Below are 25,797 nucleotides of genomic sequence, written 5' to 3' on the forward strand. Positions count from 1 at the left end.
TCTATCCTTAATAACTTACAACAACCACCACAATTCCTAATATAGCGTTATCCAACTTTTTCTCTTCCACAACTCAAATTACCATTTTTTGGTGAAAATAAAATTGGTTTTTTCACTGAAAAAAAATAGATCCTGTTTTTCTACATAATAACAACTAACTTAAGCAAAAAACGTAATATTGAAGCAGACCACTAAAAGAAGGTGAAGCGATTTTGAAAGCGAAACATATAGTATTATGTGGTCTAAAAGGAACAAATTCAAAAACCATTAAAAGTTTGTGTGTATAGTCGTCAGGTCTAACTTCCTAGCCTCATGAGATAACAATTAATCTGAGTGATGTAGTTAGAAATTGGAAATGCATTTGTTCATGTATGTACATGAGGAAGATATTTCTATCTACACGAAACTACAAAAAGATGCATAAGAGTTTTACTGGACACTAGAATGGAATTCTAAAAACTAGAACATTTCTAACACTACAACTTTTACCACTTTTTTATTGTTTTCGAAGTGCACCTTATTGATGTGTGGTTAGCTTTTATCTCAGAAAATCACTTTAAACAGGTATATTATTTTACCATTTAGACTCAAATAATACTTTTTATTGTTTATAAAACAACAAAATTAGTTCGTATTTTTGCTTTGTTGCTCAACTCTATTGAAGTTTGAAAAAAATTAACAGATGTCGCTCACTTCGTAATTTTCGAGAATAGATAAAAGGTACATATTTACAACAGTTATAAACACTAATAATTAATTTAACACCTTTTTCATTTGATAGATGTAAAAGAGAATTAGCCGCGAGTATTTAAATCATACCTCAATATACTATTTGTGAACATAAATGGTTAATTCCAGTAAAGGTCTACTTTGAAGGTTGCATAGTAGATTTGGATCAATAAAATATACGAGGGCGGTTCAGAAAGTAAGAAACATACAAATAGTGACAAATTTACGGAAACAACGTGAATAATAAAATTTCCTTCTGGTTAGATTTGACGTTCACCATGAAGAAGGGGATTGACGTTTCCCCCCCCCTTCTCCAGCATTGTGACTGACAAACTGGTCGCTTAATTTGTTGATAACAATAAGAACAGAGCTTTGATTTGATTTGTTTGAAATTGTCACACAATAGCTATGTGACCATAAATTTTGTATCGAATTTTTTAACATGCCATTATAATAGTGAGCACATGGGGGACAGTTTTGACATTTTTGTACGCCTAAATCAGACATGGTGAGACATCTTACTGTATCGAATCGTAACTAGTGACGAGACTGGGACGATACGTCAGCTGCTAGACAAAAATGCAGTCTATGGAGTGGGGGTACACAATTTTTCTCTATAAAACCAAGAAATTTTGGAATGAGGATTATGTCTTTTGGGAATATGTTCTTCTAATTAATTTTCCAGAACCTGGTGACACAATAAAATTTAGGCGGTACTGCAACCTTAGGAAGGCACTTCAAAACAAGCGACAATGAAAGTTGACGTTTATAATTTTGTTTTTGCATGACAATACTGATAAACGTTACTCAAGAACTTCTTAATTCAATCATCCGCCATGTAGTAGCGAACTTGCATCTAGTGATTTTCAGTTTATAGAATGACTAGCTCGTTAGTAACACCTCTGTGTCACTGTTTTTTCACGGCCATTAAGTGCCTTATTTTGGCAACTGTGCAGAAAATAGTTGTAAAGTATAATTTATGCACTTAATATCCAAAATTATTTGTACTTTCTATTTAGCCCTTTTATTTTATATTGACCGATTTCCATTAACTTTTTTAACACTGTAGTATTCTTTTTTCTCTCCCCCAAAAAGCAAACTCCAAAAAGTGCAACAAATATCGCCTGAAGGTATTCTTAAGAATTATTCATTTCAGAATAAGAACAGGTCTTGATTAAAAAATGCCTAGATCAACAAAAATATGTTTATGCTTGCTTTATAGATTACGAGAAAGCATTTAACACTACCAACCACGATAAACTTATATCGTTCAGGACCCGACACCAAGGATATTCAGATTACAAAAAATCTATATTGGAATCTAACAGCACATATGGAGACATGAAAAGTCAGGACATAGGCATTGATAGGGGAGTTAGGCAGGGTTGCATTCTATCGCTATTGCTGTTCAACTTGTACTCAGAGGTAGAAAGAAAAAATCCTGGCTGAAAAACCTACGCGAATGGTTACAAATACCAGAAGCTTCGAATATAATTCACGCGACGCAAAATAGAGAAATTTATCAAATGAGGGTCACCAACCTTCGGAAGAAGACGGCACTAAAAGAAAAAGTATTTTTTTTAATCCTTCGTATATTCAGGTAAACTCTGCATTTGTAGTGAAAAAAGCAGTAAATAAAACTTCGTACTTTATAGACCTCGTATTTCATATTGATATCAGTAGTTATTTTACAATTTAATATTTTCTTTTTTTAGCATTTCTCGTATTTTCTTTTTGATTTGGCGCTCGGTAAATGGTCCATAACTAGTGAGACTCCGCTTATTGAAAACAGTAATAAAACATTTTAATTATGAAAATAGTTTTTTCGATTAAGTACTGTTTTGAAATAATTATGTTCGGTATTCAAAATACCCTAGCGTTGTAATCAGTTTGTTTAATACTTTGATGATGATAAATACGGACGTTATTATGTTTTATTTAAAGATAATACTATATTGCACAATAAGCATTAAACAGCATTCGTTACCAACTGATTTTTAATTTATTGTTCAGGAACAATTGTTTGAAGTAACTTTGTTGAAGATTTAGAGATTTATTCGGTGAAAAATGTATGGAAATATTTATAAATTATGTTGTAATACAAAAGTGAAATTTGTGTCAAGTTCTCGAATCAATTTTCAAAGACAGTATCACAGCGATAACGTTTTCGGATTCAACAGGAAAACTGAGAAACGGTTTCAAGGTAAAATCTATTCACAGATATCAAATAGATAAGTGGACATATTATATCATTGAAGAATATAATTGGGTCATTGTACATCTAAAAAAACTCAATATACACACCAGTGGCGTAGATATATATTAGTGACTTCAATTAGTTACATTAATAGCTGGACAATATTTTTTACGATTCTATTATTTTTATTTCCAATTCCTTCTATAGTTTAAAATAAATGAAAAAAATCAAGCAAACAAATAAATTTCTATGTGCTAGATATGCAAAATTGAATGCTTTTAATATTTACAATCATAATAATGTGAACAAAAAAATATATCATATTAGAATACATTAAAAAAAGGTATGTGAAGAGGTTTTAAGAAGGTAAATGTAAAAGTAATTTAGAATGAAAATTTTCTTGAATTATTATGTAACATCGTATCAAAAAATATTCATAAGAAGTTGCATATTTTATATTAATTTGAACTTAAATACATTTCCATCTTCCAGGTCGCTTTAAAACATGTAGGTATTTGAAAAATTTTGTTTGTGATCTCGTTTATTTTTTCAACTGCATATAACATATAACAAGGTATATATAAGGTTGGTAACTAAGTAGGTACTTTCGCTTTTTACTGATAGGGAGCGTTGATTTATTTTTTCAATAACTTATGTCCGAGCTGTACTTTGCCGTTTGTCACGTCATACTGGTCACATTGACGTAACTTTAGAAGCAAGTAGTGCGTGATTTTTATTAAAGCTATTAGTTATGAGTTAATTTTAAATTTACGAGAGGCTGCATGTATCCCATACAACAATTGAAAAACACTTAAAGTGTCTTGGGCTAGTTAAGAACCTTGATATTTAGGTACCTCACGAATTGGAATAAATTTATTTAACTCAGAGAATCAACATTTGCGATACCTTAAGCGAAATGAAGCCTACCGTTTCTTGAAAAGAATCATTACTAGTGATAAAGAATGGGTCCTGTACAGTAACATAGTTCGAAAACGATCATGGAGCGAACACGATGAACCAGCACAACCCAACCACATCGAAAGTTGAAAAACAACAAAAAAAGTTCATACTGTCAGTTTGGTAGGATTACAAAAGTGTTGTGTTTTTTGAGCTGTTTCTAAAAAACCAAACGATCAATTCGGGTTTTACTCTCAACAGTTAATTAAACAGGATGAAGGAATCAAAGAAAAACGACCAGAATTGTCAAATCGGAAAGGTTTAGTGTTACACCATGATAATCCAAGGCCTCACACATCTGTGGCAACTCGTGGGAAAGTATTGGAGCTTGGTTGGGAAGTGATGCCATATCTTCCATAAAGCCCTGATTTGGCACCATCTGATTACCATTTATTTCGAAGTTTGCAAATTGTCAAATTTTTAAAATGACGATGACAATATGGAAAATATATAACTGATTAAAAACTAATCTTTGTTTAAAAAATGTGTTTTATTTTATACAAAACCGAAATTACTTTGTCGCCACCCCACTAGTCGAAAAAAAAATATATAGCATATTGTGATAAAATGGACCTATACAAATACGAAAATATGAAAAAAATAATTGTAACACGTAAGGTTTTTATTTTATATTTATAGAACCATATTCATTGGTAAAATAATATTTATTAAAAAAATAATTTCAGGTTTTTAACATCGTATATATTGACAATATTCATAGTTTACATCTGATAAACATGCCTCACATCTATTAAAAACAAAAATTAAAAAAAAACCCTTTAAATATCAATCGGCTCTACTTTTTCTTTTTATGAGGGGTAGCAGTTTCTCTTTTTAAAAATCAACAGTAATAATCCATCATGGCCGAATCCCATCGTCCTTGATACCGAATTTCCATGGTTCTAATATGTTGGTGGAACCTTTCATATATATATTGTAATATATATTTTTTGTAATTCTTCAGTATCTAAAGAAATACAGAATATACGGTGTAAAGAAAGCAATTTTTACCGATTAGTCTCTGCATACAGACAACATGGACACAAATATTCGCAGGTTAATCCTGTTGCACTTCAAAAACCTTGCGGGTAAGTTTATTCAATACAGACTTTAATCGATAGTAAGTATAGTCCAGTGAATTAGGAGAAAAATACCATTAATGTATAATTAAGTCCATTTAGATTAGAGTTTTAAAGGGTGAAAAGCACATAATACGTTAAGGGAAAGTCGCCGATAAATATTTAATTCAACCCTTGAATTGTCTCACATAATGAAACAATTTAGTAATAATAACTGTGTATCACGTATTATTTTTTTTTACGGTAAAGGGAGTGACCTTAGATACGAAAATGTCTTTCTGGTCCCTCATACGGAAGACAACTCAAAAACTGGCCGAAAGGACAGCAACTTTGATGGTAATGGATGGTAATGCTTAACGGACCACGGCCGGAGAAACGAAGGCTGCTGAATAGACCAAAGACATAGAGCAAAGCGGTGACGATGGTACAGAGACAAGGTGCACCGAGAATCTCCAGCTCCTATGGATTGTCTCTGCATAAGCTGTCCTAGTGGTGGCGGGTATAATTACCTTGGACCTCCTGGCTTTCCAGCGTGAGAGGATATACAGAAGCAGCTTAGATATAACACGACAGGATGCGGCAACAATCGAACGCACTAGAACAATACGAATGTGGCAACAACGATGGACAGAAGAGAAAGGAAGTTTGGAGATATGAACTTCTAGATTACTCAGCTGTTGACGGGACACGGCAACTTCCGACGGTATTTCCACAAAACACCTGAGTGTACGTATTGTGGAAACGTTATTAGTGTATAACCACTGGAGAGGCTTAAGAGAGAAAGTATAGGAGACTGTCGGCAGAATAAATCCTGATAATATCGTCCAGATGATGCTGCACAAGGTAGAATGTTGGCAACAGAGAGAATTCTTAGGCTAAAGAATGTAAATGGATGCCTGGTATGACGATCATGGAAACGCAACAAATGGAACACCATACACGGATAGACCCACGAACTAGAAGTAATATCACAATAATCCCTTGTTGGACGGAGATGACAGAAGATGGTGGATAAGTGGGTAGGTTACGGGAGTTCCACATATCTATCAGCTCTCCTGGTGGAATCCGTTACTTGGATTACGCATCTTTCAATCTATTTACAGTATAAGTTATCGTTTTAAATCCCTAAATATCACCCTTAACAACAAAAAAAAGTTTAATATGACTATAATTTACCGTGTTACGAACATAGAGTTAATACTAAATATAGAGAGAGCGAGTTATGAACATAGAGATATTACATTGGTAATATCTCTATGGTTATGAATGATTTTTTAAGTGGGCCTGAGCTGCTGATAGACAGAGAAAGGGCATTGGTATACCACTCTTTATCTCTCTACTCGTAATCTCATTAGATCGCCGTAACGTTTCTAGGGGTGGGAACGGCAAACGAGGAAAATAGATGTTTTTATTTTGGTACTAGAGAAGAAAATGAGAGAAATGTAAATTCTTTCTCAATTCTAATAGTATACCTCCACTAACATACTGCTTGCTCTCTCTATTATTATTAACTCTATCAACTAGGGAATTGATAGAAGTAATTAGGTCATTGCCGTACGACGAGTTGGTAAATAGGACCAGTTGTTTCTTTTGTTGGTATTTACAATACGTTTGTGGGTATGCATAAATTGCTAATAAATACTCGGTGAGAATAATTAAAACCCCTAGATTCTATTATATAACTGAATAAAGGACTTTAAATAAATAAAAATCATATATTTTTTGAAATTCCCCCCATAGTTAGTTTCGTTTTTATGTGTACCACTAGAAAAAACTATTAAATAATTTGCCCCTCCCCTCCAAAAGGGAAGAAAATACTGAGCTCTCGGAAAATGTATACTTCTGAAAGAGAAAACAAAAATGAAAGCTTTTAATTGAATGGAGCATGTTAATTTGTACCAACTAATTATGTCAAATTTTCTATTTGCGCCCCTCTAAAAACCGCAAAATAAAATGTTTTTTTTTAGGGCTGATCAATTTAATATTTAATCTCAGATCATTTATACATTTACAGTTGTTTTTTATATACATGGTGTATGTAAAAAGAAGCTAATTTTCCATGCAAATTTTTTCCCATTATCTGTAACTGTATCTGTATAACTTGAAGTATAAATATTAATTTGAATTAAAAAAAAAAACAAATCAATAGAAAACCCGGCCAGATTTTAGTGGAAAGACTAGTTTTATGAGAAAAAGAAGCAGAAAACTCGTCAAACGCAGTTGCTTTTTTCCCTCGCCCCTTAAGCACCAGATATTGTTCAGATTTCATATATGTGCTCAAAAATTTCGCTTTGAATACAAACTGTAGAATTGAGGTTATGTGGGCATTTAGGTTTATTACACTGTCTGTCATGATCATGCGCGATATGAAATTTGCGTTCCAGTATGTAATGAACAAACAGTTGTATGCTCCAGCAACAAATTGAACTTGTTCAGTACTGGTTCTAGACAACCAAAAATGTTTTGAATTAGTTTTGGAACCGCGTATGCAACACATATTTTAGAATCGTGTATCGTGCTTGTCAAATATTTCTAAAATAGTGATAGAGTTTTTAGTTAGTAGTGGAGATGAAAGTGAATGGTCCTGTGAAACTATACAAAAACAAAAATGATGATTTTCTTCCTTTCCTTACCTATGTTAAAGGTGGTGGTCCTGCAGCAATTGCTGACTACTTGTTTGTAATGTATAGTGCACTAAACTTCGAAATATGATTAGAGTATATTGCTGGAACAAATCAAATTTATTTATATTTAAATTTGTGATTTTTAATTACAATGCATTCATTATTGGATGCAGAAAATATACGAGGGCCCAACCAAGTAATCTATAGTAAATAAGCTTAGTTACAAAGATGTCGTTCGAATTTTGAATTCAGTTGAATGTATTTTGGCAACAAATAAACAAATAATTTTTGATTATTTTAAAATTTGACCCAAAACTGTTTACTTGCACTACGTTTACACTGCTTATTATGGTATTTTTCACTTACCGTCTAAGTTTCAGTTTTATTGATTATAGTTCCTAATTCCCTGTACTATAGTAAAGAAAAGTATTTTACATATATTTTTATTAGTATAATTAATATTTTATAAAATTTGGTTTAGAACATTTCCAGAATTAGAAATAAACAGATACGGTTTTCGAGATGATGATTTAGTTCAGTTCAAAGGTATTATAAATAGTCCTCAACATGAAGGAACCGTAAAGGAGGCAGTGACATTTTTAAACAATGTTTATTGCAACACTATTGCGGCCGAGTATGTTTATTTAGAGGCAAGTAAAATTATATAGCTACATGTTATCAATTGAAATAGTATACATTTATTTGGTTTCTTATTTTATTGAAAATTGTTAAGATCATATCATATTATTATTTTATTTTCTTAACGTTTCGTTTCTCACTAAGCTTGGTTTATACTGCAAAAATCAAGGTTACTAGAATAATATAAAAAGCGCGTTACACACTACCTGATTTGGTAGTGATTTAGATTTAGATGATGGAACACTGATAAAAAGTGCCGGTAGCTTTCCACATTTGTTTGACAAAAAGAATCCATACAGGGAATTTCTATTGGTTCACCTGTAATTCATAATTATCCTTAATTTAATGCATAAACCAAAAAATTATCATAAAGAAAGTTTAGTTTAATGTTAATGGAAAACAGCCCCCCCCTCGAATACAACCCCCCTTTTTCTCGCCGAAATTGAAATCATTCTAGTATCTCGAATATACCCCTCGTACAATTTTTACTCTAATAAAAGGGAAATTTCATATCATTTACTATAATTTTAGAACTGTTTTAATTTGAATTGTTAACAAAGTTTCGCTAATTGAGTGTTATTTTATTTTAAACATTTTATTTATATTATTATCTTCTGTACTCATTTTTAGCACTGAAGCATTTTTGCATTTTTTGGTGATATTTTTTTTAAATCCTGATTATAACCCCCCTACCTGAAATACATCTGTTTTGATTTGTAAAAAGGGGATTACTTTTCGGGATTTTACGAATTGTTAAAAAGTTTTATATTTATTAAATTATAATAAACTTCACTGAAGTTTTTTATACAGGGTGATTCATGACGAAATTTACATTCTTTAACCAAATGTGGAGTCCTTAGGGGAGGATATTACGAGGCTACTAAAAACTGTCAACTCCTCTTCTCTATTAATTTATAGGGTGATTTATAAAATTGACAATAAATTTGAATTCGATTTAGTGTTTCCAAAGCTCATTTGATTTTATCAATTTTTTTGATGCAGTACACTACTATCAAGCATTCGACTGGTATTAGCTAATCTTAGAAATTATCCAAGCAGCTACATCACACAAACTTGATATTGTTATAGAATGAAGAAGAAATCGAATGGCTGAATGGACAATTAGAACAATTACCTCAAACAAACTTAGATGCCACAGAAAAAATATCTATCGCTTGCAAACTTCTTAAATCACAGAATTTCGATTATTTTATGGCAAAAAAATTCGCCAGCGTTAAAAGATATGGTGGAGAAGGTGCAGAAAGTCTTATGGTTTTTTTTGCTGAACTGTTGAAACTTTCTGCTCGAGGTAAGATCAATACATATATAAATATCTGTAGATTAATGCAACTCTATAATTAATGATTCAATGTTTCAGACAGTATGGAACAGATAGTACTAGCGATGAATCATAGAGGACGTTTGAATCTCCTTACTGGATTGTTGAATCATCCGCCTGTTGAGTTGTTTAGCAAGCTCAAGGGAAATCCGCATTTTCCTTCTCATTATAAAGCTACCGGAGACGTAATAAGCCATTCTAGTAAGTGAAATAATATTGTTTGGTAAAAAAAACGCGAGGTTTAATTACTTGGGCTTAATTTCTAACTAAAAACGTTCTCCAACAATTTATAATCAGCTTGTTATGGGAAATATTTTTCTGTTTTATTCTCCACTCAGTTTGATTCTATTTTAAAATGGCAGTAACTATAATTCTAAAACTATTTTTTCTCATTGTCTACAAAAAGAATCAATAATTCAATGAATACATATGTGGTGATTTTTTCACATTCTGTTTATTTTTTTTTATCAACTTTATTTTTATGGTGTAGTACTTACTTGAATTTTCTTGCTTCTATCCAAATTTTTCAAAAGAACTCACAATATCTAAATATATGAAATAACGCCCTCTAGCATTCACGTTGTTATTTAAATTGCTTAGAATTTATATGTTTTGTTTGCTAGATCGGTTAAGCAGAACCGGACTCACAGGTCCCCACTCTCCCCCACCTCATCTTTGAAGAGATAGACTAAACCTTGTGGAATGAAAAATGCGCGGAATTTTTAAGATTTCGATTTTCGTATATAAAGTGCCACTTAATTGGGTAAATTGTTTAAAAAATTGCTTTTTTAATTTTATATTTCCAAATACGTCTTCTGGTGGTAGACCTAAAATTTCCAAGAGTTTCTCGAGGTCATTTTTGTTATAAGTTTTTCTCTCTGAAGCTTTCTTAATTTCCCTAGCAGTACAATTGCAAAGAGAACATTACCCATTTCTAAAGTAACAAATTTCTAAACCCCTCGTATATATTTTTTGAAAAATATTCAAGAAGCTTCAAGTGTTATTCAAGCAAATTTTTGAACTATTTTTTTTGTTTTTGAGGAATTAATTTTTTTGTGAAGAGCTACATCTTGGAATAAAAAACTGAAATAAAAGAAAATTGCTACCATTTAGATACAATGTTTCATAGATTTAAAAAAATGCAAAATTTTTAGAGTATTTAATTGAACATTTTTTTTATTTTTCTATTTTTATTCTATTTAGTTTCTTCAACTGATATTATCTATGACAATAACTCAGTACATGTAACCATGGTTTACAACCCTTCGCATTTGGAGGCACAAAACTCTGTTTCAATGGGCAAAACTAGAGCGAAGCAGATGATGTCCAAAGATGGAGATTATGGTAATCTAAGATGGTCTCAAAAAGTTTTGAATGTACAGGTAATGTATTAAAAAAAGATACTAATGATGTATATAATGTACTAAAATCTAAAAAACAATATAATAACTCATAGAATCACTTTAGGGAATTGATCAGACAAATAAAATAAAACTTCAGGATGTAGTGTATCTCGAATAAATATATAAATAGCATTTATAATAATATGACCACTTGACTGTTAATAGGAATTGTCAAAAAAACATTTAATTCACCATTTTATTGACCCCCATTGATACTATGATGGAGACACGGCCGCACGCCATCTGACTCGACGATGATGATGAAGAAATTATCAACATTGTCGACGTACCGAGAAAACAAAAACTTATTCGTCCTAGAGCAAATCTCTAACTCGTCCCACTTATTTTTTAAATTTTTTGTGCTTCTATCGAAAACATTTCTTTGTGTGTCTTCACAAGGTTAACCAACAACTTTCTTAAATATCCGAAAACATTTTCGTTATATTTCAGCGCTAGTTACAGCAGAAAAATGTCTGCTTAACTGTCACCTGTAAAGTAAAGCAATCTTGTGTATTATTGGTTTGAACTAAAGTTTAAACTAAACTTTAATCCCTAGGTTGTAAAATTGGCCCTTAGAACTACAACTCTGTACCAAATACCAGATGTTTATGGTAACATGAAATTACTAAATATGAGCCCAACAAATAAACAAACAGTAAATAAAATGGTTAAAAATTTTTCAAGGTACATGGTGACGCAGCAATAAGTGCCCAAGGAATTAACCAGGAATGTCTAGGTTTGTCACATACACCTCATTTCGAAATAGGAGGCGGTATACATCTGATCGTTAATAACCAAGTGGGATTTACTACACCAGCTGAAAGAGGAAGATCTTCACGATATTGTACTGATATTGCGAAAATAATTTCAGCTCCAGTGATTCACGTCAATGGAGATCATCCCGAGGTACGAAACACAGATATTTTTGAATTTTTTTTTATTTTATGTTATTTTAGGATGTACTTAAGGTAACGCGTTTAGCTTTTCAATACCAAAGAAAATTTCGTAAGGAGATATTCATTGATTTAAACTGTTATAGACAACGAGGTCACAATGAATTAGATGATCCCAGTTTAACTAATCCAGCACTATACAGTATTATAAGAAATAAACAGTAAGTAACTTTTTTACTTAGATAATGAAAAAAAAAACAAATAATTATTTTACAGGACCGTTCCAGATTCATACGCTCGAATGCTACTAGAAAATAATATTGTAACAGAAGAGGAACTGAAAGACGTTTTGGAAAAGCACGAAACTTGGTTAAACGAAGAATTAAAAGCAGCTGATAATTATAAACCTATGGTATACTATAAACACAAGTTGAATGTGTAGTTTGACTTTATCTTATTTATTTTAGGATACATTTTTTAAGAAAAATTGGGAAGGTATGACCCAACCTAAAGAAGTTATAGCTACCTGGGATACAGGAATAGATACAGATTTAATGACACTTGTTGGGAATAAATCAGTAGAATTTCCTGAAACTTTTGTAAGTTTAATTCGTATATCTCCTCATTTTTGACCCTCATGTCAACTTATGTTCTTTTTGTTACATCAAGTATTATATATAAATATAGTTCCAAGATATTTCGTCTCTACTTCGATAAACATCAGCTACTTACCGGCAATATCATATAATCAACTGAATTGAACACATATAGCATCAGTAAAACAAAGTTATTACAATTCAATTTAGTTGAATTATTCAGAATCAATGTTATATATCCTTGGGGTGCACGAGGCCTGGGCAGCGCCATCTATTGAGCAGTCATGACACAAGGCGCCGGCCATGTTGTTGATGTGTTTCAAGGAGAAAGGACATACCGGAGCATTGCTAGCGATTATTGTTTGATGAAGTATTTTGTTTGAGGATATATAATGAGAAATTGACTGTGTGATTGTGGCCCGTTTAAGTTGAGGTACGAAGATATGGAGAAAGATATGACCAGTGGCTACGCGTGGCCAAATTGGACAGACTAGAGAACCTAGTTTTCCACACGAACTTTACAACCAAAAAATTAAAAGAGTTGAGAAGCTCATAATTTCCTCACCTCTAACTCCTCGTGAAAGTGCTGTCAGAGGAATGTGTGATAGTGCTTAACAAGGTTTGTATTCCACTTGTTGTGCATGCGGCACCATAGTGTTCTTATTTCCTCTTTTTCGTCTGGAATCACGATTTAACTCTTATCACATTTTGTCTTCATGTCAGAATAACTTCTCACTTTCATTGCTTTTAATTCTCTTAAATCATTTTATGTGTATCCCTATATATTTCCACTAAATTTCAATTTCCCTGCTGAAATTTGTGTCTTGCGCGTCTAGGAGTAATTGAGATTTTTTATCAGATATTTAGATATCCAACTAATAAATTCAGAGTCTCAGATCATCTTTGGATATGGATATGGATTAGTGATCCTTGTAGAGTAGATGTAAAAGGAATTTGAGTAATTAGTACTTGGTATTATTCTTCACTCCTCTTTCCATCAATCTAGTCTTTTAAAAAGACTAAATTTGGCGTAATATTAAATAACAGTTGATGTACATGAGCGGTCGGATTGTTGATAGAAATTTCATGCACCCCACGACTCATTTTTTAGTATGTCAAGGTATTTATCTGTCCTATAAATACAGTTCACTACAGCCTAGTTCACTATTTTTCAGTAATTCTTTAAAAAAGTTAAAAGACAAAGGTATGGTGTCATGATCACCCTGGTTTGTTTACGAAAAACGCATCAACAATATGGCCGACGCCCAGTTGTCGTATCTGACTGCTAGATGGCGCTCGCGTCATAGAGGACAAAAAATGTGACCCACATGACTCGTGAACCCCAAGAATATATGTAATATATCTTTTATTACCTCCAAACTGAGGTGTGGTAGCAAATGGGCTCAAAACACCATACGAGTAATTCACAGAAATGCAATCAAATTATTATGACTTCAAAATAGCAAACAGAACTGGAATAGAAGGTTCAAAACCATAAAATCTGAAAGCAAACTTATCCGATAACCAAGCAGCCATTAGAGCTCTAGGCTCCATTATCATAAAATCTCAACTGGTTTGGGAATGCCTGGACAAGCTAAATGAGCTAGGTAAGAAGAAAGTTACTAACCAGTTACTAAAAAAATTTCCAGGGGTTGAGACAGGCATTGATACTTTTGGGAACCTATAACCTGGGAAGACCTGTTGAATGCATCAACCTAGGCAAGAATAACTAACAGGAATTCTTATCAGGGTACTATAACCTCAATGGACACCTGAAGATGTTATGTTTAGCAGAGAGTGTAGAGATTCTCTTAAGTAGAGGACAAAACGTTTATCCTCATTCTCTCGAAATTGAGAGACTGTGAAACTCCAGGTTATATGGAATAGAATATGAAGATCTTTAGCAGCTAGAGCCATCCCATATTCTGAACTTCCTAGGAGAGTGGGATTAATAGATCAGCTGTAAACATTGAGCATGCCCAGTGCCACAGCAACTTTTGGATTGCAGCGTATATGACACACTGAAATATATAATTTTCAGTCTGACACTTTTGTTATCTGCAATTTACAGCTTTCAAAGAATATTTTTTGTTTTCAGGTAATAAGCCGAAATATCGAATTATACTTTATAAATTCTCCTCTTCGGATGAAAAATCTCAGTTTTGCTCAACCACATTTTCTCTACAATAGTGACATAATAATATAGTTCTACAAATCTCCGCTTGGAGCGGCATTGGTTAGTTTTAAGTACAGTGACTTAATAGAGAAAGTGTGGCCATATGGGAGGGACCGCTATGTCAAGGCACTGTGGTTTTAAGTTCAATACATTTATATCTATTGTAGAGCTTTTGAGATTATACAATATTCATCCGAAGGGGTCGTATTTAGATTAATGTAAAAACGACATTTTAATACCAACAATATTTTGTTTTAGTCAATCCATCCAACTTTACTCAAAACTCACGTTAAAAACAGAAAAAATAAGATAACAGAGGGAATCAATATCGATTGGGCAAGTGCAGAAACTTTAGCTCTAGGATCTCTATTATTTGAAGGTACATAACTGTAGTGAAAGCCTTAAACTGTTGTACAAAGTATACTAAAGGAAAATTACGATTTATAACAAGACTAATAGGTACTAAAGGTAAAAAAAAATCGCAAAAGTTGCAAGCAACTACAGCTGAATTATTGAGTTAACTGTTTATTTCTGATTATTTTTTAATGTGATAAAAGATCTCTAAATTAATAAGTATTGAGAATAACTTACTGTCTTTTAGGTTATAACGTGAGAATCAGTGGGCAAGATGTAGGTCGAGGTACTTTCTCTCACCGACATGTAATGTTGGTTGATCAGAACCATAACAATATACATATTCCTCTTAATAATATCCATCCAAATCAAAAGGGATTTCTAGAAGTCGCTAATAGTATTTTATCAGAAGAGGCGGTGTTAGGATTTGAATATGGTATGAGTATAGAAGATCCCAGAAACTTGATTATTTGGGAGGCACAATTTGGAGATTTCTTTAATGGAGCTCAAATTATTTTCGATACTTTCATAGGTTCCTCTGAAGGTGAATTTGATTTTTATAAATAATATCAACATAAGTAAAGTAAATGATATATTTTCAGCCAAATGGTTATGGCAAAGTGGATTAACAGTACTTCTGCCTCATGGATATGATGGAGCCGGACCAGAACATAGTTCCTGTAGACTAGAAAGGTTCTTACAAATGACAGATTCAAATGAAAACAAAGTTGACGGCGATAACATCAATATGCAAGTTTGTCAAGCCAGTACTCCGGCACAATACTTTCATCTTTTGAGGCGACAGGTTAGTTTAAAGTGTAAACAGAATTTTGACTGTTTCTAGACATGATAATAAATGTGTATTTCCTGTGGTCACCAGTAGAAGACCAAGTCCTCGGTTTTAAATATTTTTTTATTGAGAAGCTGTTTAAAAGACAACGAAATTAAAAAAAATAAAATTATCAAAAATATGCTACAAATTCTGAAGAAAACTTGGTAGTTTTACCTCTCTTCCACCAGCTAAAAACTGATACTGTGCAGTAGTTTGTAGGCTTTTAGTTACCCAAAAGAAAGTTTTAAAACGAAGATAGTGGAGATGGTTCATTGCACGAGTTATCTCACTCTGTAGCCGCCAGAACGGCGTTGTGATCGAGGGATGAAAAATATTCAACTTCAAATGAATTATAATAAATATGAAAAAAACTTAATTGGAAGGCGGCACTGTACAACGCACTCACCGATTTTATATTGTACGCTTTATGTCAAAATGTTATGCTATGACTATTTCTAATACTTAAAACTCCGACAACATGAGGACCACGCCGCTCTGTACAAATTGGTCTCGGTTTCAACACCTATATGTAAAACCATGATCCTTATGGATACCTATATAAATACAAAAATAAAACCTTATTTTAAGTCACTGTAAAATGAATTCAAATTCAAAAACAGACATTTGCTGACATCCAAAATAAAATGAGTCTTACGTGGAGGTTTAAAATCGCTACTTCCACCGGTTTCTATTATGGAGAGTAGAGAGAGAGAACAATCTCTGTATACGAAAAGTGTCCGTAGAAATGCGTTAAATAAGGGAGGTGCCATATTAGCATCATGGTGAATATCTTCCAGATAATATTTACTACATTATTTTGTACAACTCAAGTCGTTGAAATTTTCATTAATGAATTACTTAGTCAAAAATGATATTAAATTTGCTACAATCATACCATATCCTTTGTCTTCACCAGAGCCTTTCTGGAAGGTTTTTGAACTGTTATTTATCGTATACAGGACATTTTTTTCAAATTTTCTCTCTCAAGAAATACTCTTTATCAATACAACATAAAAGCCTTGCTTACAAAATGACACTCCTCCATCCTTACACCGCCCCATGCGAATCTTTTTGTTCAAAACAGTGCAGGAAGTCTTTTTATGTCCTCAGGACACCGCTTTTAATTTCACAGCTTCAACAGACTCAAATCTTGTTTCTTTTAATGTAAGTTTGATTCGTTACAGGTTATTAGCTTTTCTAATAAGTTTTTTTCAATCGCATTCAAAGTGTCAATACAAATATTTTTACGAGCTACTACTCAAAAGTGAGGATTTTAGGCACCAGCTTTGCACACACTTTTCGCATGATGAAATTTTCATCTTAAATTTGCCGCACAAATTATTTATCAATTTCTATAGATTTAGCAATCGCACGAATACTTAAATGACGGTCAGATGGAACAAAATTACCGACTTTTTCAATATTTTCATCCATTTTTGATGTGGAAGGGTGACCCGAATGTTAATCGTCTTCAAAATCTTCTCGGTCATCTTGAGAACGCTAAAATCACGTGGACTCGACAAACATTCATTGCCATACACTTGTTCCAATAAATTATAAATTTCAGTTGCAGTTTTTCCAAGTTTCATAATAAATTTCACAACAATCCATTTCACGGCGAAACAAAAAAACAGTCCCTATACAAACGAAGGCAACGGCTACATTGGTTTGTCTACAGACACGGTAGTCTAGGCTTCAGACTAAACAGCTGAAAGTTGCTTACCTTTGGCTCATGCGTACTTTTTCTATAGTAGCGATAGTTACTTACCATGATCTGTGAGTCAATTAAAAGACTTTATAGAAAATATTTTTTAGATGGTACGGAATTATCGGAAACCTTTAATAATTGCTACACCGAAAATCCTTCTTAGACACCCCGCTTGTGTCTCTGATTTCGTCGATATGATTCCAGGAACATTTTTCAAGACTGTTATAGGTGGGTATTTAAATAGAAAAAAAATATTTATCAAAACTAAATAGTTGCTTTCTATCGTTTTTATTTCAGGAGATACGACTGTTGATCCATCCAAAGTAAGAAAAATTCTAATAACTTCTGGAAAACATTATTATTCTCTATTGGAAAAACGAGGATCTCTGGGCATTAAGGACACTGCAATAATAACAATAGAATCTCTATGTCCATTTCCAGCTTTAGAATTGAGAGAAGAAATTACAAAGTATCCCAAAGCTCGAGGTGAAATATATAATTTTTTTAATTTAAAAATATGTTATATCGAGGGCTGAATATCTATCGCTATTGATATTTTTTTAATAAAAATTTTTTAGTCATGGTATGGTCTCAAGAAGAACCTCAAAATATGGGTGCTTGGAGTTTCGTGAAACCACGTTTCGAAAACTTAATTGGAATGAAAGTAAGTTTAATTTTCCTATTGATATAAGGTCGTTTAAAATTAAAAACAGTTCAAAGTAAGATTGTGGGTGGTCGTTAAGCACATAGACCTTTTGATATGTCCCACTTAAAACTACTAAAAGCCGATGTCTTTTAAAAAGTTGATCGGCAAGCTATGGAGATTGCCCAAGTGTTTAAACGGTGCCCGTGAGAGTGCTGGGAACTCAAAGATGACTTTGTATGCAGTTTCTTCCTCTCTCATGCATCAGCGACACTCTGGGTCGTTCGTGATTCCCATAGTGAGGAGGTGGCGGTTCAGTCACCAATCGAATTTCGTGCCCATATAGTTGGAGCAGTTGTGCCTTAGCTTGTCTCATACCAGGTGTTTCTATTCATCTCCACAGAATCTACTAGAGACGTAATACAGGCAAAAGAATGGATTCTGGGCTTATTGGTGGATCCCAATCTGGCGAACGAGTCTTCCTTGTTGTTTCCTTTATAAATTATTAATATTAATTTCATCCAAAGATAAAAGCAATGTTTTATGTACACTATTTACTTTAAAATATGGGAGATACAACCCTCTAAACAGTTGATTTTTTTTATAATACATGCTAAACTATTTTGATTTATTTGTTAATAAACCAAGGTGCTTAAATGAAGAATGCAACCTATGAACCAATACCTTGCCGAAAAAAGAATCATTGAAATACTTAATTTTTTTTTCAATTAAAAAAATTGAACTTAATAAAATAAAAAATCTGTTAATTTATTGCTTCTAAGGCGGATCAAAGTTCGCTAGTAATAAATAAATAAAAAAATTATATAAACTAATACAGTAAGATTTTTTTTTATTTTTTTAGTTGATTTACACTGGCAGAGACGTCTTACCAACACCAGCTGTTGGAATAGGAAAATTGCATCAGGAACAAGCTGAAAGTGTTATTAATAGACCGTTTTTGATCTGAAATATATTTATTAGTTTTTAATAAAATTTTAAATCAGTATCTTTTTTTAGTCCCACACCCTGTATAAACTGGTATTATATAACAATTGGCAAAAAAAATGCTTCAGTGAATTTCAGTAAATACGAATTTGAAACAACCAACCTAACTTGGAAGATATAAATTAGATTGAAACCCATTTATTGTTTTACAGGAAACTGCCTTTCGGGACCATAAATTTATGGAAAGCAATTATATGGTAGTGTATAGAAATGTTTACTGTCTGAACTATTAATAAAATACTGGCAAAATAAAATTTTATTAATGGCTAGTAATTTAAATTATTTGAAGGTAGTTTTGCTATCTGAGAACTAATAAACTTTTAAAATTTATTGTTTTTATTCATTGTATTCCCCAAAGTTACTTATTTTTAAGATACAGTATCACAAAAAAAAATTTTGAAAAGTTTTAGAAAAAAATTTGGAAATTTAGTTGAAATATCATTAGGATAAAAATATTTCCTCACTCAAGTGAAATGTAGACAAATAGAGATCAAAGAGTAATATTTTAATCCTCTGATTATAATATTGTACCCAATAAAATGTGAAAATCAACCTTAGAGAAAAGTTTTATTTTTAAATGAAAAATTGCACACAAAAATAGTCGATTGAAAATTCAAATATTAAATAATTAAATCTAATTTTAATAAATTTTATCACTTGAACTTCATAATAAATCCCTTGCAGTTAATTTTGTACTGTTTATAGCCAGCAGTTATATATTAAACCCCTCTTAAGTGCTAAAGAGAATTTGGGATCAAATACATTATAATAATAGATTCGTAATCTTATACACATTTATTAAAAGTCATTTTGAAAAATTAACAACAACTAACACAATACATAATGAAAAGGACAAAAAAATCGATCAGAACGCACATATGGTGGGTAGAGGTAAGGAGCAGTATCTCTTGTTGAAAAGTTGAAAAACTGTTCATCTGTAAACAGCAAATTATTGTTCGAAGACTCACCATGAAGATATTAAATATTTCATGTACAATTTTCGAATGGATTTTTGTAAAATAATTATGACTTAGAAATAAGATTTCAATTTACTATCCTACTCTAATAATTTCTGTTTTTAAAATCTCTCTTTCACTCTCAACAATGCATACCAACATCAAATAATTCAGTTTTATTTCAAGTTCGCCAACTTTACATCTACTTAGTCTGGCAATTCCTCTAAAGTTTGATTAGAAAACTGATTTAACCTTGATACATTTCTAAGAAACGTCTATTAATAGGTGGTTTGTGTTTCTGACATATATGTAATACTCCTATGTTCCGACTCTCTCTCTTTTCCGGGCGCTTCAGTTAGCTCTGCGCAGCATAGATAAAGTGTTTCGAACGACAGAGAAAACTAATATTGTCGGCACCGTAACGTAGAGACGTTTTCTCCCATAAGAACTGTCCATGCAGAAGTATTACATATATGGTTTCTGATGCCTTCATGTTCCATCGTTTTATTTTTTTAGTTATTTTAATTACAATTATCATCAAGAGTAATATTTTGCTTTCAATGATTCAACATAAAAAAGATTCCTAAAATAATTATGTTGGATAAAATATTAGAGAATCTTGTTATTTTGATTATACCTATTTAACATGAGAATTAAGATAATGGTAGAGAACTACCAAAAAGGCGATAAACTGCGCTCAACTTTTTAGATGGGTATGACACATCAGAATATCCTAAGAAAAGGTATTTTATATATATATATATATATATATATATATATATATATATATATATATATATATATACATATTTCTCAGTGTAGTTAGTGATTTCGGCTTGTTCTTTCAGTGTACATATCACTTAATTTCCGCAATGATGATAACACCCCCTATAGTGTAGGATGATTATCGCGAGATCTCGCGCCCTCAAAATACTGGATATCAAAGATAGAGAGAGCGAATTATGAATTATAGAAAAAGATAGATCATCGGTTTACTACTCTCTACTCTATTCTGATTAGTTAACCATGACGTTCAAATCTAACGTCTAAGTTTCGATGTGTGGGAAACAGAGAAGGAGGAGAATAAAAAGTTTTAATTTTAATATTGATTAGAGAGTGTAAACCTATGCTCTTTCCCTTTCTTCCAATAGTACAATTCCACCAACATGACGCTCTCTCTATTTTAATATTAACTTTATGTTCCTTAGACGGTACTAATCAATTCGTGCTTGTTTGCTGTTTATTTTTATGGATGTCTTGTCTATATACAGGGTTTATATAGACATTTCAATAATATAACTAAAAGACATTTGGTATAGAGAATTTGGTGATAAATGAAACGTATGATTCAATTACTAGTTTAGGTTTAAGAGTATATAAATTTACTATAAACAGTGATGTAATTATAATAATATAAATCGAAACAATTTAAATATCTTCACATATGCATATCATCATCCATATCCATACTACTTTGGTCGTATTTCTTCAATAATGGAAAAAATATAGCCGACCAAATAACAAAACATATTATTAAAGTTATAAAACTAATTGATTTTTGCTTGTTCCATGGTGATATAACATTTAGATATGATGCGGGAGGTTTGCAATCACTTCTACCTTTCTGGAATCAAAAATTATTAAATCAATATAAATAAACATAATTTCAACGGTTTTATTAAATTTATTTCATGTCTATTGCTGTAATTAAAATTAAGTTAAAGTTTCAACTTATTAGGTAAATTTATATACAAAATAACTTCAATAACACATCAGTTTATATATCGGTGAACAAAATCTCATTATTTGAAAAAAATGGGTTCTTAGATGGTTTTTATCAATACTGTCAAAGGAGAATAACAGGATCGAGGTTAAGGTCACTAGCCCTTGAGATGTAATTGATTATCTCATTCAGAGCATCTCAAACAAGTAGTCAACAATTTTTTTGTATTGACTTCTTGGTGTTCGTAACCAAAAAATACTTAGTTTTTTTTATAACTTCTGTTTTAACGGGTAATGTATTTACGTTGTGATTCAGTATATTATTATTCTGAGCAGTCTAATAATAATAATGGAAAATTTTGTATATTTCACATGATTTTTAATACTCTTATTTCTTTGATGATAACGAAAATAGATTAGAAATATGTAAATTATAAGATAAAAGTGTCTACTGCAATGAATACCTATAGTGAAAATTATTCAAGTCAGATTTGAAATTGGATGTGTCATATTCTTTTTTTAAAATTTCTTTAAAAATATTTTATTATATTTGTATTTTTTGTTGATAGCAATATATTTATTTGAACTATTATATTTTCTATGTATCTGAGAGACTACGAGAACTCAGCCCACAAGTTTATTAAATTTTATAGATTTCTAAAATTAATACATAGTTACGTTTTATAAGTGTTATAAACTAGCAACCCAATCACAACGGGAAACAAATTTTTTTATTTAATATTTTTTAATCTTGTTTGAATAATTTAACATATATTACTATCATATAAGTATATTATTAGAAAAAAAATGATTTAAAATTAAACTTACCTCTTCATTACCAGAAGTGGTTAATATCTCACTACTACGATTCATGTTAAAAAAATTTAAAACGACTACGACTTTCTAACTTTATTTACTGTTTCTCAAAACAATGCATCCAGATAAACACGTTATCTACAGCACATTGTTAACACTAATAATTATTCATAAATTCAGTTTTATCTTCCAATCACACAAATAAAAACTGTATTTATCACGTATTCGATTTGTGATAAGAAAACAAATGCATAAAAACGTTGTTGTATGTTTGTAATTTATTATATTTTCATTAATCTTCAAAATGTAGGTGAAATAATTATGAAAGTGAAAGAACTAAATCGACGGAAAACCTGAGAATATAAATATTATTTAGAAATCCTTGAAATTATATAATTATTAATAATACAAAGGATTTCAAGGTGAAACATAATGTAACAACAATAAGGAAGGATGTGGTTTATTAACTTTGAAGATGGTAATTTTATGTAAAGTAATATGAAATTGTCTTCAATATCTACGAGGAGAAACCCAAATGTAAAAAGTTATTTTATCATAGACATCACTCGCATTCAAGGCCACATAAAAAATGCATTTTATAAAATAGGTTTAAATAAAGCAATTTTGATAAATTATTGGATAAAGAGTCATATTTTTGGTCATGAAATATTAATATTTTCAATATTCATTTTCTAGTTTTGTTTATTTTTTGGAGCGTTTAAGATAGATATGAAACGAAATAAAAACCAAGATTCCAATACTTTTGGTCGATAAAATAAAAATATTATTAAAAGTATTATTACTCTATCAACAAGAAATAAATTTGTATAGACTAATTAAATTATTGTGAAGTTTACACAACGTTAGAAAGAAAGAATGAGGAAAGGAATATTAACATAACCTAAAAATTTTTATGATAATTTGTGAAAATTGTACATATTATGATATTCAATTTATTTTCCTCAAATCGTTTGTGCTTTCCGAAAAAAATAAATTTTTATTTTTGGAGACAAATCGCGGAATTTGTGGTTTTTGAATTATTTTGGCCAAAAAAGTGTTGGAAGTGGGGTTCACCCTATTTTTTGGCTTAAAAGTTTATATTTTTTGCGACAATATCTGTAAATGTGAAAAATGTAGAAGCAGCCATAAATGACGTGGTCACCTCAGCCAAAAATTGACTTTTATCGCTTTTTTTGCAGTTGTATCAAATAATTTCTCGTATACTCTGCCTTAAATATATTAGTACTGGGAAATATTCTTGTAAAATGACTCAGGCATGGAGGTTACCATCTTGATTCTGATCATGACCAAATGCTTGTCTTTGCTTAATTCGACTTCAATTATTTTGACCTGATTTGACTATTTAGTTAATATTATGGAAGGTAGAGGTGAGGAGAGCTCTCTCTTTGTTGATTTACGACGCAGTACGGAGTGCGATAAATTTGAAATTCGTGTATTGCTATTGGAAACAAAAAATTGAAGCAGCCGTGGCAGCCGTCCCACTTGCGTAAGGTTACAAGGGAAGCAGGAGAAAATCAACTATACCAGCCTCAACGATTATTGGACTGCCTTGGAAATTCTAAAGATACCATACATCTCCATTTAAAATAATTAAGTAAGATCTTTAAAAGTTGTCGAGTACTACCACACAAATTAACCGAGATTCAATCGAAACGTTGAGTAGAGACAAAACCTGCTGAAAGATTGAAAAGGCACTGAAAATAGATTTATCTAAACAATCCGAACATGGAATATCGGTGGTTAGAAAAAGAGAAATTACCAGAACCCGTCTCAAAGAGAGGTCGATTCAAGCTGAAAGTCTTTATGTGTGTACGGTGGATCCTGATGGTTTAGTGTATATAAAAGGTTCTCTTACAACAAGACATACGCCGGAATAAGATAGAAGAACTTATCAGCATTGAAGTTTTACCATATCCAGTATTTTGTCCGGACATTGCACCGTCAGATTACTGTATATTCAGATATATAGAGAAATTTTTGCGCGGGAAAAAACTTTTTGCACCTAATTCCAAGTTCTCAAAGAGCTTGCTTAATGTTGGACTCGAATCGATTATTGTCTATTGTCTTTTAAGAGATGCAATGCGAAAAGAATGGAAATGCATGAATTGGAATTAATTTTGAAAAATTGATTTTCCATTAACAAAAAATTAAAAAAAGTCCCTATTGTTTAACATTAGTACTAATAAATGTTTTATCATTGTATAAAGAATATTCTTTATACAATGGTTTTATCAAGTTCCATGAAATTGTATGACCTAAGAATCAAGAGGATCACAAAACTAAATGACAGAAGGCGCTTGTACCAATGTACTAAAAATTTATAATTTCTTTTTAGCGGTCTTTGTAAATTGGAACCCGTTGTATAAAATATTATAGTTCAAAGCACAGAAATTGATTTTTTGCTTTGACTGTGGAGTACAGGTATGGGAAAAACATGCTTTCAAATGCATTTGTCATTATCAGTCATTCGAGCTGTCACAATCCGTAAATTTTGAAAATCAAACAAACAATCATACTAAAATTTACCAACAAAAATAATATTTAGAATAATAATCGTCCACAAAAACTAAAAAAGTGAACTTGAATGTACGTGATTCTGCAATACGTTGATACGAAGGTAAATATTTCTTAATACTATGTAGATGCTAAGAAATTTTGATGAAGGAAAACTATCTCATATTTATATATATAAAATAGAAAGTTGTTTGAGCTCGTGTGACCGAAAAGAAACTGTCTTATAATCTTTCCTGTATATACAATATCCACCCTCCACGGTATAGTTGAAAATTAAATATATTTTCAACTCTATGGAATCCTAACTAATAACTTATAGCTTGAATAATCAAAATTTTATAGCGATATAATTTTTTTATTAGTTATCCCTTATTTTATCTAGAGTACCACTACAACAGAAATTTTTTTTATTATTTTTGCATTCTTATTCTAATATATTTTAAATATATATATATATATATATATATATATATATATATATATATATATATATATATATGGCAAGTTTTGCAAGCATTTAAAGTCTAAGAAACATCTGGGAAATTATACGACAATTAATTTCATAGTTACACATTATACAGGGTGTCCGGTGGC

The 25,797-nt window shown here is 31.4% G+C and overlaps 1 protein-coding gene across 1 annotated transcript; it reads left to right on the forward strand.

Annotated features, from left to right (window-relative positions):
* Positions 1-2,519: 2,519 nt before the first annotated feature.
* LOC130451538 (2-oxoadipate dehydrogenase complex component E1) lies at positions 2,520-19,173 on the forward strand. Its single transcript, XM_056790616.1, has 17 exons — positions 2,520-2,932; positions 4,848-4,971; positions 8,068-8,236; positions 9,315-9,534; positions 9,604-9,765; positions 10,768-10,946; positions 11,652-11,873; positions 11,924-12,081; positions 12,137-12,272; positions 12,328-12,459; positions 14,891-15,011; positions 15,234-15,530; positions 15,589-15,791; positions 17,634-17,754; positions 17,824-18,012; positions 18,105-18,190; positions 19,032-19,173. Exons 1-17 carry the CDS (start codon positions 2,797-2,799, stop codon positions 19,134-19,136), a joined length of 2,760 nt encoding a protein of 919 aa, XP_056646594.1. The 5' UTR covers positions 2,520-2,796; the 3' UTR covers positions 19,137-19,173.
* The last annotated feature ends 6,624 nt before the right edge of the window (positions 19,174-25,797 follow it).

Source organism: Diorhabda sublineata, chromosome X, assembly GCF_026230105.1.
Source record: "Diorhabda sublineata isolate icDioSubl1.1 chromosome X, icDioSubl1.1, whole genome shotgun sequence".
NCBI lineage: Eukaryota > Metazoa > Arthropoda > Insecta > Coleoptera > Chrysomelidae > Diorhabda > Diorhabda sublineata.